This window comes from Mytilus edulis, chromosome 9 (assembly GCF_963676685.1).
Source record: "Mytilus edulis chromosome 9, xbMytEdul2.2, whole genome shotgun sequence".
Classification (NCBI taxonomy): Eukaryota; Metazoa; Mollusca; class Bivalvia; order Mytilida; family Mytilidae; genus Mytilus; species Mytilus edulis.
Genome location: NC_092352.1, coordinates 27,859,852 through 27,873,790, shown reverse-complemented (window position 1 = coordinate 27,873,790; position 13,939 = coordinate 27,859,852). Strand labels below are relative to the sequence as shown.

Below are 13,939 nucleotides of genomic sequence, written 5' to 3'. Positions count from 1 at the left end.
ATTTCACTTTTATGAAACATTTGACATACACGTATCAAACGGAAACCCGCGAACTTTCCTGCGATAGATTCGCGGTCCCTACACGTAGCTTCAGTAGATTGAATGATTCAGTAATTTCCAGGTATTGTTCTTTTATTCAAGTTTGAGTAATTCGTTTTGAACAGAATCGTCCCTGACGAGTGCCATTCGCTGTGCTGAAATGTCCTTCAATACGAATACATTTCATCTTAATTATTCGTATATATACGTCTGAGTCAGTGACAACTCTACAACAGATGTATCCATCGGATCGCCATCAATGATGGTGATACATGGCTGTGTACATAATGTATATACAACTCGTCTAAACATCAACCCAACAATGACGAAGAAAGGTAACACACGGCCAGCGAAAGCTCTTTTTTTGAGAGCCCAGGTGGTCGTGTGGTCCAGCGGGACGGCTGCAGTGCAGGCGATTTGGTGTCACGATATCACAGTAGCATGGGTTCGAATCCCGGCGAGGGAAGAACCAAAAATTTGCGAAAGCAAATTTACAGATCTAACATTGTTGGGTTGATGTTTAGACGAGTTGTATATATATATATATATATATATATCTTATCAGAAGTCAGCAGCCTGTAATTCAGTGGTTGTGGTTTGTTTACTTACTTAATCATCTTCGTGCTTTGATGCACATAAGGCCGACATTAGCTCTCTGTTCTCTCCATAACACTCTGTCGTGTGCTTTCTTCTCTTCTTCTCGCCATGACATCCCAACCTCCTTCATCTCGCTTTCCAATGTTCTTCTGCATGTTTTTTCTGGTCGTTTGTTTATGAGTTGCATATTTGTTTTTCGTTCATTTTTTGAATAAATTAGGTCGGTAGTTTTCTCGTTTAAGTTGTTTTACATTGTCATTTCGGGGCCTTTTATAGCTGACTGCGATATGGTCTTTGCTCATTGTTGAAGGCCGTACGGTGACCTATAGTTGTAAATTTCTGTGTTTTTTGTCTCTTGTGGAGAGTTGCCTCATTGGCAATCATACCACATCTTCTTTTTTTTTTATATATATACTACATTTTGATGAAAGATAACTTGATGTATGATCTCGTCAAAAAGTGTTGAGTCTTGTGCAGATGAAACGCCTGTCTGTCGTATTAAATTATAGACTTGGTATCTTTAGAAACTATTAGCATGTCGAAATGTATTATTGTTTTGTTTATTTTGAATTTCTCTGTCCTATATGTTCTTAACTTTATTTGTACTACGGTCCTGCCATGTAATGTTGTTCTTTTAGTGTATTATTAAAAATTGCAATAAACGCACGAGGTTTGGCTAGCCACAAAACCAGGTTCAACCACCCATTTTTTCTTGAAATATCCTGTACCAAGTCAGGAAAATGGCAGTTGTTATCTTATAGTTCGTTTCTATGTTTGTTACATTGTCGTTTCGTTTTTTGTTGCACTTTATTGTTTCTGTTGTTTCGTTGTTTCCCTCTTTTTTAGTTTGTTACCAGGATTTGTTTTCTCTCAATCGATTTATGACTTTCGAACAGCAGTATACTACTGTTGCCTTTATTTATAATTATGAAGAATTCCAATCTCTTTTCAAATTGTTAATAGAGTGAACACAAACAATTGCATTCTGAAAGCATTTTATTTTCTACCAACCATGAACCCTGTCGTATTTCGCGTGTATAATTTACCGAAAACTGAAAACAAAAATCCGAATGCATGCACTTCTACAGAAGACATTTATAGGATCACTTTTCAACAATCACTTGATTTAAAGATGAAAAAGACTCTGTCTCTAGTCCGTGCGTCAGATGCGCTTTTCTGAGTTTGACTTCGTATTGAATGCTCACTTTAATATTTGAAAGACTCTGCTGAAAAAAATGCGTAGAAATATCATGGATTACCATCATCAAGCTGCTGATAGACGCCGTGAAAATCTTCAAACATCGATATGTGTACCAGCAAAAGGTTAAAATACATACTAACATACAGTATACAAATAACGCATATCACTAGCATAGTATTTGATAGAAGATATTATTACCAACAGAAAAAACAAAAAACATTGTCAAACGAGACTCTAATGATATGATAATAAATAACAACCAGGTCATTAACACTGTAGGCTATGTGGTATCTATTTTTATTATACTGAATATCTGTCATTTATGTTTTTAATTGCAAATTCAATTTATTAACTATGACGCCATTTTGACTTCATATCTAGAAAACAAAACAAAAATTGTGCCAATATTACATGTATTGACACAATCGTTACCTTAAATAACACACTATTTACATTCAGTAATTGATACGGTAAATATAACTTAAAAAAGCTAGTTTAATGTGTAAAAAGTGAAAACACAAAAATACTAAACTCCGAGAAAATTCAAAAAGGAAAATCAAAAATCAAAAGGCAAAATCAAAAGTCCAAACACATCAAACGAATGGATATCAATTGTCATATTCCTGACTTGGTACAGGCATTCTCTAATGTAGAAAATGGTGGATTGAACCTAATGTATAGGTTAAAAAAAGAGGGACGAAAGATACCAAAGGGACAGTCAAACTCATAAATCTAAAACAAACTGACAACGCCATGGCTAAAAATGAAAAAGACAAACAGAAAAACAATAGTACACATGACACAACATAGAAAACTAAAAAATAAACAACACGAACCCCACCAAAAACTAGGGGTGATCTCATGTGCTTCGGAAGGGGAGGCAGATCCTGCTCCACATGTGGCACCCGTCGTGTTGCTTATGTGATTACAAATCCGGTAAATAGTCTAATTCGGTAGGTCACATTCATGAAAAGGAAGGGGATTGTAGTTACGACGTAAGGAACATATCCGATATCATTTGTGAAACGGTTAAACAGATATAACATATAATCATTCTCTATATAGATACGAGGACACAGTCATCATATTTAATCTAGGAATGTTTATATCTATTGTTAGTCCATTGTAAATAGAATAATTGAAATATGATCTGAAAATATGTACTTTTAGTACTTCCTTGTAAAAAATACCGATTTACAAGGACAATTAAAACCGTAAAGTCCCATAACAATTGGCAAAATGAAAAGTTCATACACATTTAACGAACGCAAAACAACTGTCATTCCTGACTTGGTATATGCAGAGAAGCTAGGCTTACCTTTTGCGTGTAGGACAATCGTATAAAGTTCCATTTTGATACTATGTGTGAGCTCAACAAACATATTATATTAGGCGTACAGCAGTAAACATTGTTTCATAATTCAAATCAATATAAAACTATATTAACAACGAAAAATAATGGCATATAGACACGCATAGCGCACAAATTAAAGACAAGAATACAACAAATTACCATAACACAAAATATATTATTTGCATTAATACAGAGCCACATCAAAAAGATATGAACACAAATGGACTTCAAACAGTAAATGTTAAAAATATACAAAGAAAAATGAACTTCGATATATGCAATATGCCTGTCTCAAAACTAGCGTAATGAATGATTTTTGTGTGACAAATATTAACATGTATTAGTATAATACTGTAAATTTTAGCAAATGTGACTCATTTATGTAAATAGAAAAAAAACATATGTAGAAATTTCTAATATTAAAACAAAAAGATGGATATTCAAAGCATTAAGGCAGTACAGTTGAAGCCTATCATCAAACTCGAAATGTAAAAATACACAAAAGAATTTTAAAATGAGGATGTTGCATCCAAGACCTCAAACAAGAGACACCTATATACCTACTTACTTTCTTGAAATAAAAAGGAAAGGTAAAGCTTAATTAAGAGTCAGCAACTAGCTGTTTTAATCGCTGTTGTTTTTTAAATGATAATAAATAAAAAAGGTTGTTTTGTCTGTCAATTTTTTTTTAATTAAAGTTGATGAAACGAATGTTTGTGAATCAAATTAAATAGTTTTGTTTATTTGTTATCAACTGTAGCGAACAAGTATGCATACTGATTTCGCTATTCAAATGTAATTGAAAAATCTGTTTGGATTTTCGGAAGCGAGTTTGTAGAAAGTTCTATGTTGTTAAAATGAAAATTAAGTAAATAACATTACAACATTTTAGCATTTAATAATTGCATTACATAATAATTATTCAATTTAAACACTTTTAGTGAAATAAATATTGCTTACGTATGTTGTTCATTTAAATGCAGTGTGATTATTTTTTTACAATTTTTCGAAAATTAATGTGGGAGTTTGTCAATAATAAATAAACTTTAGGGTAAATTTCAAAATATATTTCAATTTTAAACAGCAGTATATTATATAAGAAAGGTAAGTTATATAAAACAAATTGTTACGTTACATCCAGAGTTTACATTTTCTATATGATGTCACTGACGAAACAGTACGTTTGATGCGTACTAATGTATCAAAATGATAAGCTACGAAAATGAACCACATAGGCTTGAAAGTTTCATCCATATTTAATGATAAAAACCAAAGGTTTAAATTTAAACAGGCAGTTTATATAAATGACGTTAAATACGATTGATTGATTAATTGTAGTTCTTTTAACACCACTTTTAAGTGCCACTTTTGAACAATTTCGTGGCGGCTTTTTCTTTTTGTGGAGAAAGCCGGAGTGTGAAAAAGAACAGCTGCTGTTAAAAAAGCTGAACTCAAGAGGTTTTCGTTGGTTTCCGATGCCCAAATTAAAGTGCCGGGAGGATAAACTTAATTATCACAGTATTTATCGATATTGAGTAACTAATTGCTTTATTTCTTCAAAATTTGGTGCAGAAAATGATAGATGATTGAATTTCATATAAAACAGAATACGAAGCGACTCATTTCGCCACTTACTTTTTAGCATAATTCGAAGTGTTTGACAATTCATAGCTCAAATGGTCAGTTTTGCTGCTGCTAAGTATGACAACAACCGATTATTTATTCCTTTTTTTAGACCCCTCCTTTTCCTTGTCATTTTTCTGAAAAACAAAAGAATATTATCTCTTTGCACAGATGAATCAATAGTACATTTATATATCGAAATCGAAAATGTAGGACATGAGTGATTTTAGAAAATTCGAAAAACGAAAGTAGAATATTTTCAGCAAATATTTCAAAAGATTGTAAATGATTCGATTTTGATAGTTTGAAATACATTCAATCAAAACGTTTCTCCTACAGAATAAAAGTAATGAAGGTTGTTATCGAATGGCCACAGTTGAAAAAAATGTCATAATATACAATATAATATACATAATGTTAACAAACATCTTAATTAATTTCAATTGAGATATTTGCAATAATTTAATATGAACAATGTTTAATCGAAACACTCTGTGTACATAATAGAAATGATATATATATTTGATCATAACAAAGAAAGATATATGAGATTGTTTCTTATTTACCTGTTTTAAGAAATTTAAGCCAATGGTTGCATGCCCATTTCATATTGAGTGTGATTCATGCGTCTTAAGCAACCGTCATAGTCAATCAAATTTTCTAAAACTTAAATTCTTTTTTGAAGATTTCTAAAAGCTTATTTCTTTGTTATTGTAATTAAACAAAGTGCAGTTATTCATAAAGTATAAAAACAAAATATATTATACTCATAATCCAACCACAGCGCATCAGAATTGACTCTTCACCGCAGTGATATACACAAAAAGTAACCAATGACGGGAACATAAATTACTTTTTTCTTTCCTTTTCTAATCACCTGGCAAGCAAATTGTTAAAAAAATTAAAGGAGCAAAGCTGGTTTGAACTAATATAAAGTTTCATTAAGCATTATATAAATGGTTAACTGTGATTTGTTCAATGATATTATTACGGAGTACAATAAATAAAAATTATTGAAATCGCAATTTAAAATACAAATGGGAGTAACCATTTATATATTACTTAGTAAATTGTTACAGCAAATATGCAATAAAGGTATTATTACGTTAAAAAAAACAATTTATATATATCGTACTCCCAGCTTTACTTTCAAGTAGTTTAGATCTCAAGTTTTAAATTGTTTTGAAAATATAAAGGGTGCGACTATCAATGCGAGTCACAATATTGGACGATTATACGAAATCTCTCAGTTTCAAAACCCCGAAATTTATTTTTCGTATTGATGAACCGAATGAAGAGTATATAACTATACTTGTATATGCTACATTATTAATATGAATTTTAACTATCATTTAAATGAAATATAACACTCAACGATTTTTAATTGTTATAATTGGCAGTGGTATCGTTTTTAAGTACCTTTATACATATGACCTGTCTATACTTCGTTTTAAAGATCAATACTTATGTAATTTTTTAGAAATAGTTTTATTGTAAATCAATAAAGTATAAACTAGGTCAATGTCAAAAAAATATAAGGAATGAGATCTAGATATTGTGGAATGACGGAAGTGAACCATTCAAATGTTTCGTGTCAAATACAAAAAGCTGACATTTTACTGACATTGGCCTAATAATGTTTTCATACAGTAGACAAATATTGCTGCAGTTACGTGTATGAAAATGCAAATACAAAGAAAAATCTTAATAAACCCTAGTTAGTGAAAAAAAGTGACGTAACATAAAAACGACATAGCGCTAATGCCCTCTTTGTACTATATTTGTTAGATACAGTCAACAGTAAATGCAGTTAAACATATTGGAAATTTCGTTTTTAATTTTTCAAAAATTGGTGTGGGCGTTTTGTCAAGGATAAATTAACTTGCTAGCAAGGTGGATTTTTACTTATATTTAATTTGAAAAATCAGCATTCTCGGATCAGGTAAGGTTTATATTTCGTATTTGTTTAAGGCACCCTGTTATTTATATTTGCTATAGTCTGCGATAGTAAACTAATCCATGTCCGACAAAGACATTTTATAACGCAACAATGTTTAGAGGAATAAGAAAAATCACAAGAATGAAAAAAGTATAATGATAATATTGAAACTCTGTTGATGTCCTCTCGTATATTATCTAAAATATATCAATAGATACACCAAAGATTGATCTTAAACTCTGTAAAACTTTGTAAGAAGATCACGGAAGGTAAGACGTTGAATATGTTTGCAGATATCTAGTAGATAAAATGTGCATACTCTCAAGTAGGAAAGTTTTTGAAGTAGGAGTAAGTAACAAATTGTGAAATCTTAGAAAGGTCTAAGTATTTCTCTCTTCTGAACGATGTTGTAAAAATACATATTTAGAGAATTCCAATATAATCTTTGTTTGTATTACTGCTTGTAACCGTGTAAACATCAAAGGTAGATGTAGGTTATATAAATCCTCTTTTTCTAATCTATTTATTTCAGAAAAAAAGAATAATGTAGGATATGGGTAACTCGATAAACGAGAAATAGAATTATCTACAGCCAATATTTTAAAAAATTATTGCAAATAAAAGACAACATTCGATTTCGTTGAATTTTCGTCAGAAACTTTTGTTCAAGTTAACATCATTCGTTCGCTGCGGGGCATTGCCACCTTCTTCCAACGTTGAGTGAAGCTGTATTGCACGAATCATTCGGCAAATTAAATTCTTATAATTGATAGTCAACACCGATGTCATAAGAGATTTGGGATTAAGTATTATTTCTAGGTTAGCCTGCATAATGACGATCTAATGACATTTAAAGAATTTTTTTACAGCAGGGAAACGGACAATCCTCTCTATCTGGAAAATGACGCCATAAAGGCGCACACAATTGTCCGGTGAAGGACATAACTCGAAAATGTTCTATTCTTTCTTAATATTTATTATTCTATCAATCAGGACTGTTCTTGTGCATGATGAAAATGAATTATAATGTTATTTAGTGTCTTTACCAAAAGAAAACCATGACAAACTTCTTTCCCGCCGACATTTCCAGCTAAATGTGTATACTAGTACCTTTCGGGGATTTTAAGTGTCGTTTGGTCGGAAGTGTTAATATTTGAGACAATATAATGGCAGGTGATACTATCATTCAATATCATAAGGTTTTCTAAAATATGCATTAACCAAATGATCTCTCCTGAAAGGAAATTTACTTTAAATGTTTCAATACATTATAAAGTATATGAAGCAATTAATAACTATTTCCATGATTGTTTGGTAATTTACAAAAAAAGATAATTAAATCGGTTTTCCTGAAATTTTTAAAATGTGTTAAATGACACAATATATATATATATCTTTTAAATCGCACAATATCATTGTTAATGGTTACGCTACATATTGCAATACTAATATTTTGATTTGATTTTCAGAAACACTGTATGGAAAATACGTCAGTTGTTTATTGTTTCTCTTCTTTTTTTTATATTGGCAACGAATCAGAGCTCAATTTTGATAACACGATTGCCGAGCATTAAAAACTTGTTCTGCCAATTTCCGTTTGTTTCCTATGAAAACCGTGTCAATCGATTTTTTTCAAAACTCGTTTCCTTCCATTTTTATTAGGCATTCGAAACTTTATTTAAAGATTATCGAAAAGACACACAAAAAAGGGAGAAAATTGTAAGATGGAAACCCGAAACCATTAATATAACTCAAAGAAAAGCAACACCATGGTCAAAGAAAAACAAGACAAAATTAAATAAGAAATAAGGATGTCATATAGCATTTTAAATCAATTGCATTCTAAATTTGCACCAACAAGAGGATATTAGCAATGATGGGCCATTATCCCCAGGAACGTCAAATTAAAAACCACAAGTTTGCTATTGTGCAACGTCCCATTTCATAGGCGATAGCGGGTATGTTCTTAAAATGCCCTTGACCAAGTCAGGAAAATGGCCATTGTTATATTATAGTTCGTTTCTTGTGTGTTACATTTTAATATTATGTTTCTGTTGTGTCGTAGTTCTCTTATATTTGATGCGTTTCCCTCATGTTTAGTATGTATCCCGGATTAGTTTTTTTCTCTATCGATTAATGAATTTCGAACAGCGGTATACTACTGTTGCCTTTATTCCTCATGTTGTAACTACAATCCAGTCCCCTTTTCCCGAATGTGACCTACCAATCTATACTTATAACCGGGTTCGTACTATCATGTGAAACATGACGGATGACATACGTGGAGCAGGATCTGCTTAGCCTTCCGGAGCACCTGCGATCACTGTCAGTTTAAAGTGGTGTTCGTGTTGCTTACTCGTAATTTTTCTATGTTTTTGTGTACATTTGTTTTTATGCTGTAATTTATTGTTTTGAGCCATCACCATATCAGATTATTTTCGATCTATGAGTTTGAATATTGTCTTGGGTATCTGTTGCCTCTCTTTTAGAAATAAAGTCCCACTTGTTGCGTTTTAATCAGTACAAGGGTTTCTGAATCCTTCATGATTTTGATGTTGTGAATGCTTTTTCCTCTCTTTTTAACAAAAAAGAATCAAACATATTGTTTTATATGAATTATCATTATTTGGAATGTCTTACTAAAAAAAAATGATGGAAGTGCCAGCAAAACTAAAATTCCCAAATAAACCCCTACATAATTCACAAAAGAGGATGTTTTAAAAAAAAATCACAAATCCGTCCTTTTCTTCATCGATATAAATAATTATAAAGACAATAAAAAATCTCGAATCTTTTAGCTTAATCTTAAATATTCACAAGACAGGCAAAACAAACTGACAACGCAATGGCTAAAAAGAAAAAAAAGACCAACAGAAAACAGCAGTTTACAAAACACAACCTTGAAAACGAAGGATTGAGCAACATGAACGTTACGAAAAAAATACGAGTAATTTCGGTTGCTCCGGACAATAAATGTTGTCTTTAGAGATAGTTTGATGAAATGTATTCAACCAGCTCAACTAGTGTTGTCAAACAGACGCGGATTCTTAATATTTCCATTTAACACATAACGACATTTTACCGATTGTGACATTTTCAATGATTATAAATTCTCATTGCGGGTGATGCATGTATATGATATCAGACTATTTCCCTGTTACCTCAATTGGTCTCGCTCCTTTCAGAGATTCCTTAAGATTTATCCTGTAATCTTGTTTAAAAATTGGAAATTACTTTCGTTCTAATTTATTTTCATTATGGGCCGGCACTTGGTTTGAGATTGTTACATGCGTTTCTGCGGATCTATAATTTTATTTTCTGCGGTATATGAATGAAAGATTTAAGGTTATTGAAATAAATACATTTATATAAAAAGAAGATGCCAAAAATTATATAACAATGAATGTTTTATTATGCACAGAATGCGGGACCCATATTTGGGGATTTCCCCAAACCAGGTTATATTAGAAATGTAAACAAGGTACTAAGTTTTTACAATAACTCGGCGTCGTAGCATGGAAAATTAGTTATATGGTGGTTTTTTTTCTTCAAAATAGTTATTTTATGATTCTATTTATATTATTATATATACTGTTTTCATCATTTTGAAAAATAATCATGATAAAGATATATTTACTTTCAACGTAAACGATACCGGGAGTTTTTATAGGTAACATGTTTCAGTAACTGAAAATGATTTTCAAAACTCTCAAATATCCACTTGGTGTATGTTAATACTTTGCAATTTTACAGAACAACCAAACATTTGTCAAGGATTTGTCAGTTCTTACGAAGGGAATAATTTGCTATCCTGTCTGAAGCTTTCTGATTTTTAGTTGTAGCATGTAGCAGTTTTTTCAGTCTGTCGATATGAAAATATGAAGGGATATGGAGTATTTGTACATGAGACAATATTTATATCAATACATGGTAAAACACAAATATGGAACGTTTTTATTGTTTACCTTCATCTTCAAGTCACCATTAGGCATACACCAATGATCAGTTGGTCTCACAACTGGTAGAATTCATGGTTTAATATCATACAAAGCTACATTCCTATTTTTATGACTGTTTGTTGATACTTTTAAATTTCACCGAAACCGAATAGAAATGAAAACATTATGTCTAGGATTTCTTAACCTTTGCTGAGAGGAATAATTAGGTTGTTTGCTTTAAGATGTCAAACGAATTACTGGAAGGGATATAGTGTTTTATATGTCGGTCGTCACAAAGTTAAAGTCCATCTATCTGTTGAAGTATAAGTCATAGTTCTTGAGATTTGGTTCATAGATGCGTCTTGAATAACCAAGGAGTCCTGAATAAAATAAGGTAATCTTGACCTACATTTCACAAATGAGTGACTGATAAAGTTTGCGTTAGAGTCCATATCTGAGATACAACTTATGGAAATATAATACTTTGTCAGCAGATGCGTCTGTAATAGTCAGAATCGAGGGTCCTAAAAAATATGACATCTTGACATAAAATTCATGGATGAGTTATTGAGGTGAAAGGCTGCGTTTAAGTCCATATCTGAGATGAGGAATTCAAATATTTTGTCAGTAAATGCAACTTTGATAGTCACTAGTGTCAAAATCAAGTTTTGAAAATGAATTAGACGATATTTCATTTAATCAACTGTACTTAAAAGATATTCGATTTTATCAACTGCACAATTAAGTTATATTTTATAGCATTATCATACCTAATTGAATTGGACCAGTTATGGCAATTTAGAATTAAAGTCAACACAATACACAGATTGTTTATATAATACTTTGCACTTTTTTACACCATAATCTTCATATTTCCGGCCCAAAAATTTGTACCAATTAACTCTCTTGTTTTACTATGATATAAGAATCTTATTAAGGTTATCATATAATAACCCTCCCTTCAAAATCTTATTATTATTTTAACCATCTAAATGAATATATGAAGATTAAACACCCATGTTTGATTTAACGTTGCAGGAGTATCGAACTTATGTGGTAACTTCAAAAAAGAGATCGTCGAAGTACTTGATATATTGATATCAATCAGATAGTTAAACCCAAAATATGGAAACAATTTCAGTTTTAAAAACGTCTACAAATGAAATTCAACGTATGGCAACTCGAAGTATGTCAAAACGAAAACACTCAGAATTTCTTCATGAAAATAAAAATATAAAAAACCATAAAGTAGAGCTTCAAAATGAAACACAAGGTATGGTAACTCGAAGTATGTCCAAACGGAAACACTCTGGATCGGTAAATGATAATGCAAATACAAAGAAGCTAAAGGTAGATCTTCAAAATGAGCATACGACGGATAACATCAAAGTTAAAAATGAGGAGGAGTTGTGGCAGTCAGAAAATGATGTCAGGCCCGAAAATAAAGAAGGAAATGTAAGACCAACACATTTAGAAATAACTGAAAGTTATATCGCTACTTTAAAGGATGATGACGCCTTTGAATCCGATGAAGATAATGAACAGAAACCAAATTTATCTTTTACTAAAATTGAGCAGAGTGACATTTCTTGTGAGAAGAGACAAGACATAGTCATCAATGCAGTTTGTGAGACTGTATCAGAAAGTCAAACCACTAGCCAGAATAGTTATGAAAGTTCAACAACAGGAATCGATACGTTATACAGCCGTATATCAACATTTCCGAGTCCAGAAACAATAAAGAGAGAAAAACCGGTAATATTTACAAACGATTTGAATGCTTATTTTGAGCGAACATTATATCACCATTCACATGCTTATTAAACAAACAAAAACACATTTAACAAGTCAGACATTTGCAAACAACATTTTTATAAAGTTTTTCGCAAATAGTTATTTAATGTAATGAATTTTTTTTGTAAATAAAGTAAAAATTGTCATCCGTTACAAGAAAATGTGATGTATGTAAAAATAAAATTTTTAAATGAGAGTATTATTCTACACGTGATATATTATGTTTTTGATTTCAGAAAACATTTCCAAAGTTATATAGACTGCTAGGAGAACTTGAAAACAAGGACAATGGATTAAGAGCTAAAAGCCCTCTGTCATCTATCACAGTTGCAGAGCATGTTGCATACGGAAGCACCGGAGTAGTATCAAAGTACATATCAACATGTTCTACCCTTTCCGCAGCAAAAAACTTGCTAAGATTAAAAATGAAAAGTAGAAGTTATAGAAACGGAAAACAAACAATTGTAGTAATTGATGTCTATAATCTTCCTTCAGATGTCGCTATTATTGATCTCACTAAGGAAAATATCAGAAAAGAATATGAACTTCGGAATAACGACAATATAAACGAAAAATTTCATAAATTTGCAGCATCCCATGGGGAGGTCTTGCTTGAAGGATATATTCCTGCAGACTGTATTGAACATGCATGATATTTCACCAGAAAATGGTCTTATAACTGCAGCAGTAATGGTAACTGTATAAGAACACATAAGGATTTAGCGAGTTCTGATCAAAAACATAATGTGAAAATACTATTTATTTTTTATACTTTTTCATCCTCTTTCACATCTATTTTAAACTTAAAATTATGTGTGTTAAATCTTCACACAATCTCATGGTGTGTGGGGTTTCATCTTGAAATTATGTTAGGATTTCATTTATAATTTTTTGTTTAATAAAATACTGCATGACTTTAAGTCTAATATTAATACATTCTATCTAAGGTTCTTATTTTTGAATTCAGATTCTCAGTTTGATCATAGAATTTCTTTTAAAACAAGATTTATTAAATTGTTGTCGAAATTTGTTTGAAAAAATTCTACAAAAGAAAAGGGGTTTTTATTGCTCGGCCTTTGGATTTTCTATATTTTGTTTTTATATTCGTGTTTGTCTTTTGGTCGTGTTTCGTTATTTTCTATTGTGATGTCAGTTTGTAGTGGACTTATTCCTTGGAAATATTCAGCCTCTCATGTACTTTTATGGTTTTCGTTAATATTTTCAATGAAAAATAGTTAACAGTAGTTTAATTTAGTACTTTCTGTAAATTCACTCTATAAGGAGTTCTTCATGGTTAATTCTCCGTAGTTAACATTATATTTATTGATATATGCAGTTGTGTATCAAAAAACTGCTTTGACTGGAAGGCAAAGATAATTTACAAAAGGGTTTGAGGAAGGACATTTACAATCATTTTGTTGAGTTCAAAGCATACACCTGAAAACAACCCAGTT

The 13,939-nt window shown here is 31.2% G+C and overlaps 1 protein-coding gene across 1 annotated transcript; it reads left to right on the top strand.

The window, feature by feature from the left end:
* The first annotated feature begins 6,390 nt into the window (after nt 1–6,390).
* LOC139490286 (uncharacterized) lies at nt 6,391–13,426 on the top strand. Its single transcript, XM_071277126.1, has 3 exons — nt 6,391–6,756; nt 11,730–12,446; nt 12,722–13,426. Exons 2-3 carry the CDS (start codon nt 11,817–11,819, stop codon nt 13,136–13,138), a joined length of 1,047 nt encoding a protein of 348 aa, XP_071133227.1. The 5' UTR covers nt 6,391–6,756; nt 11,730–11,816; the 3' UTR covers nt 13,139–13,426.
* Nucleotides 13,427–13,939: the final 513 nt, after the last annotated feature.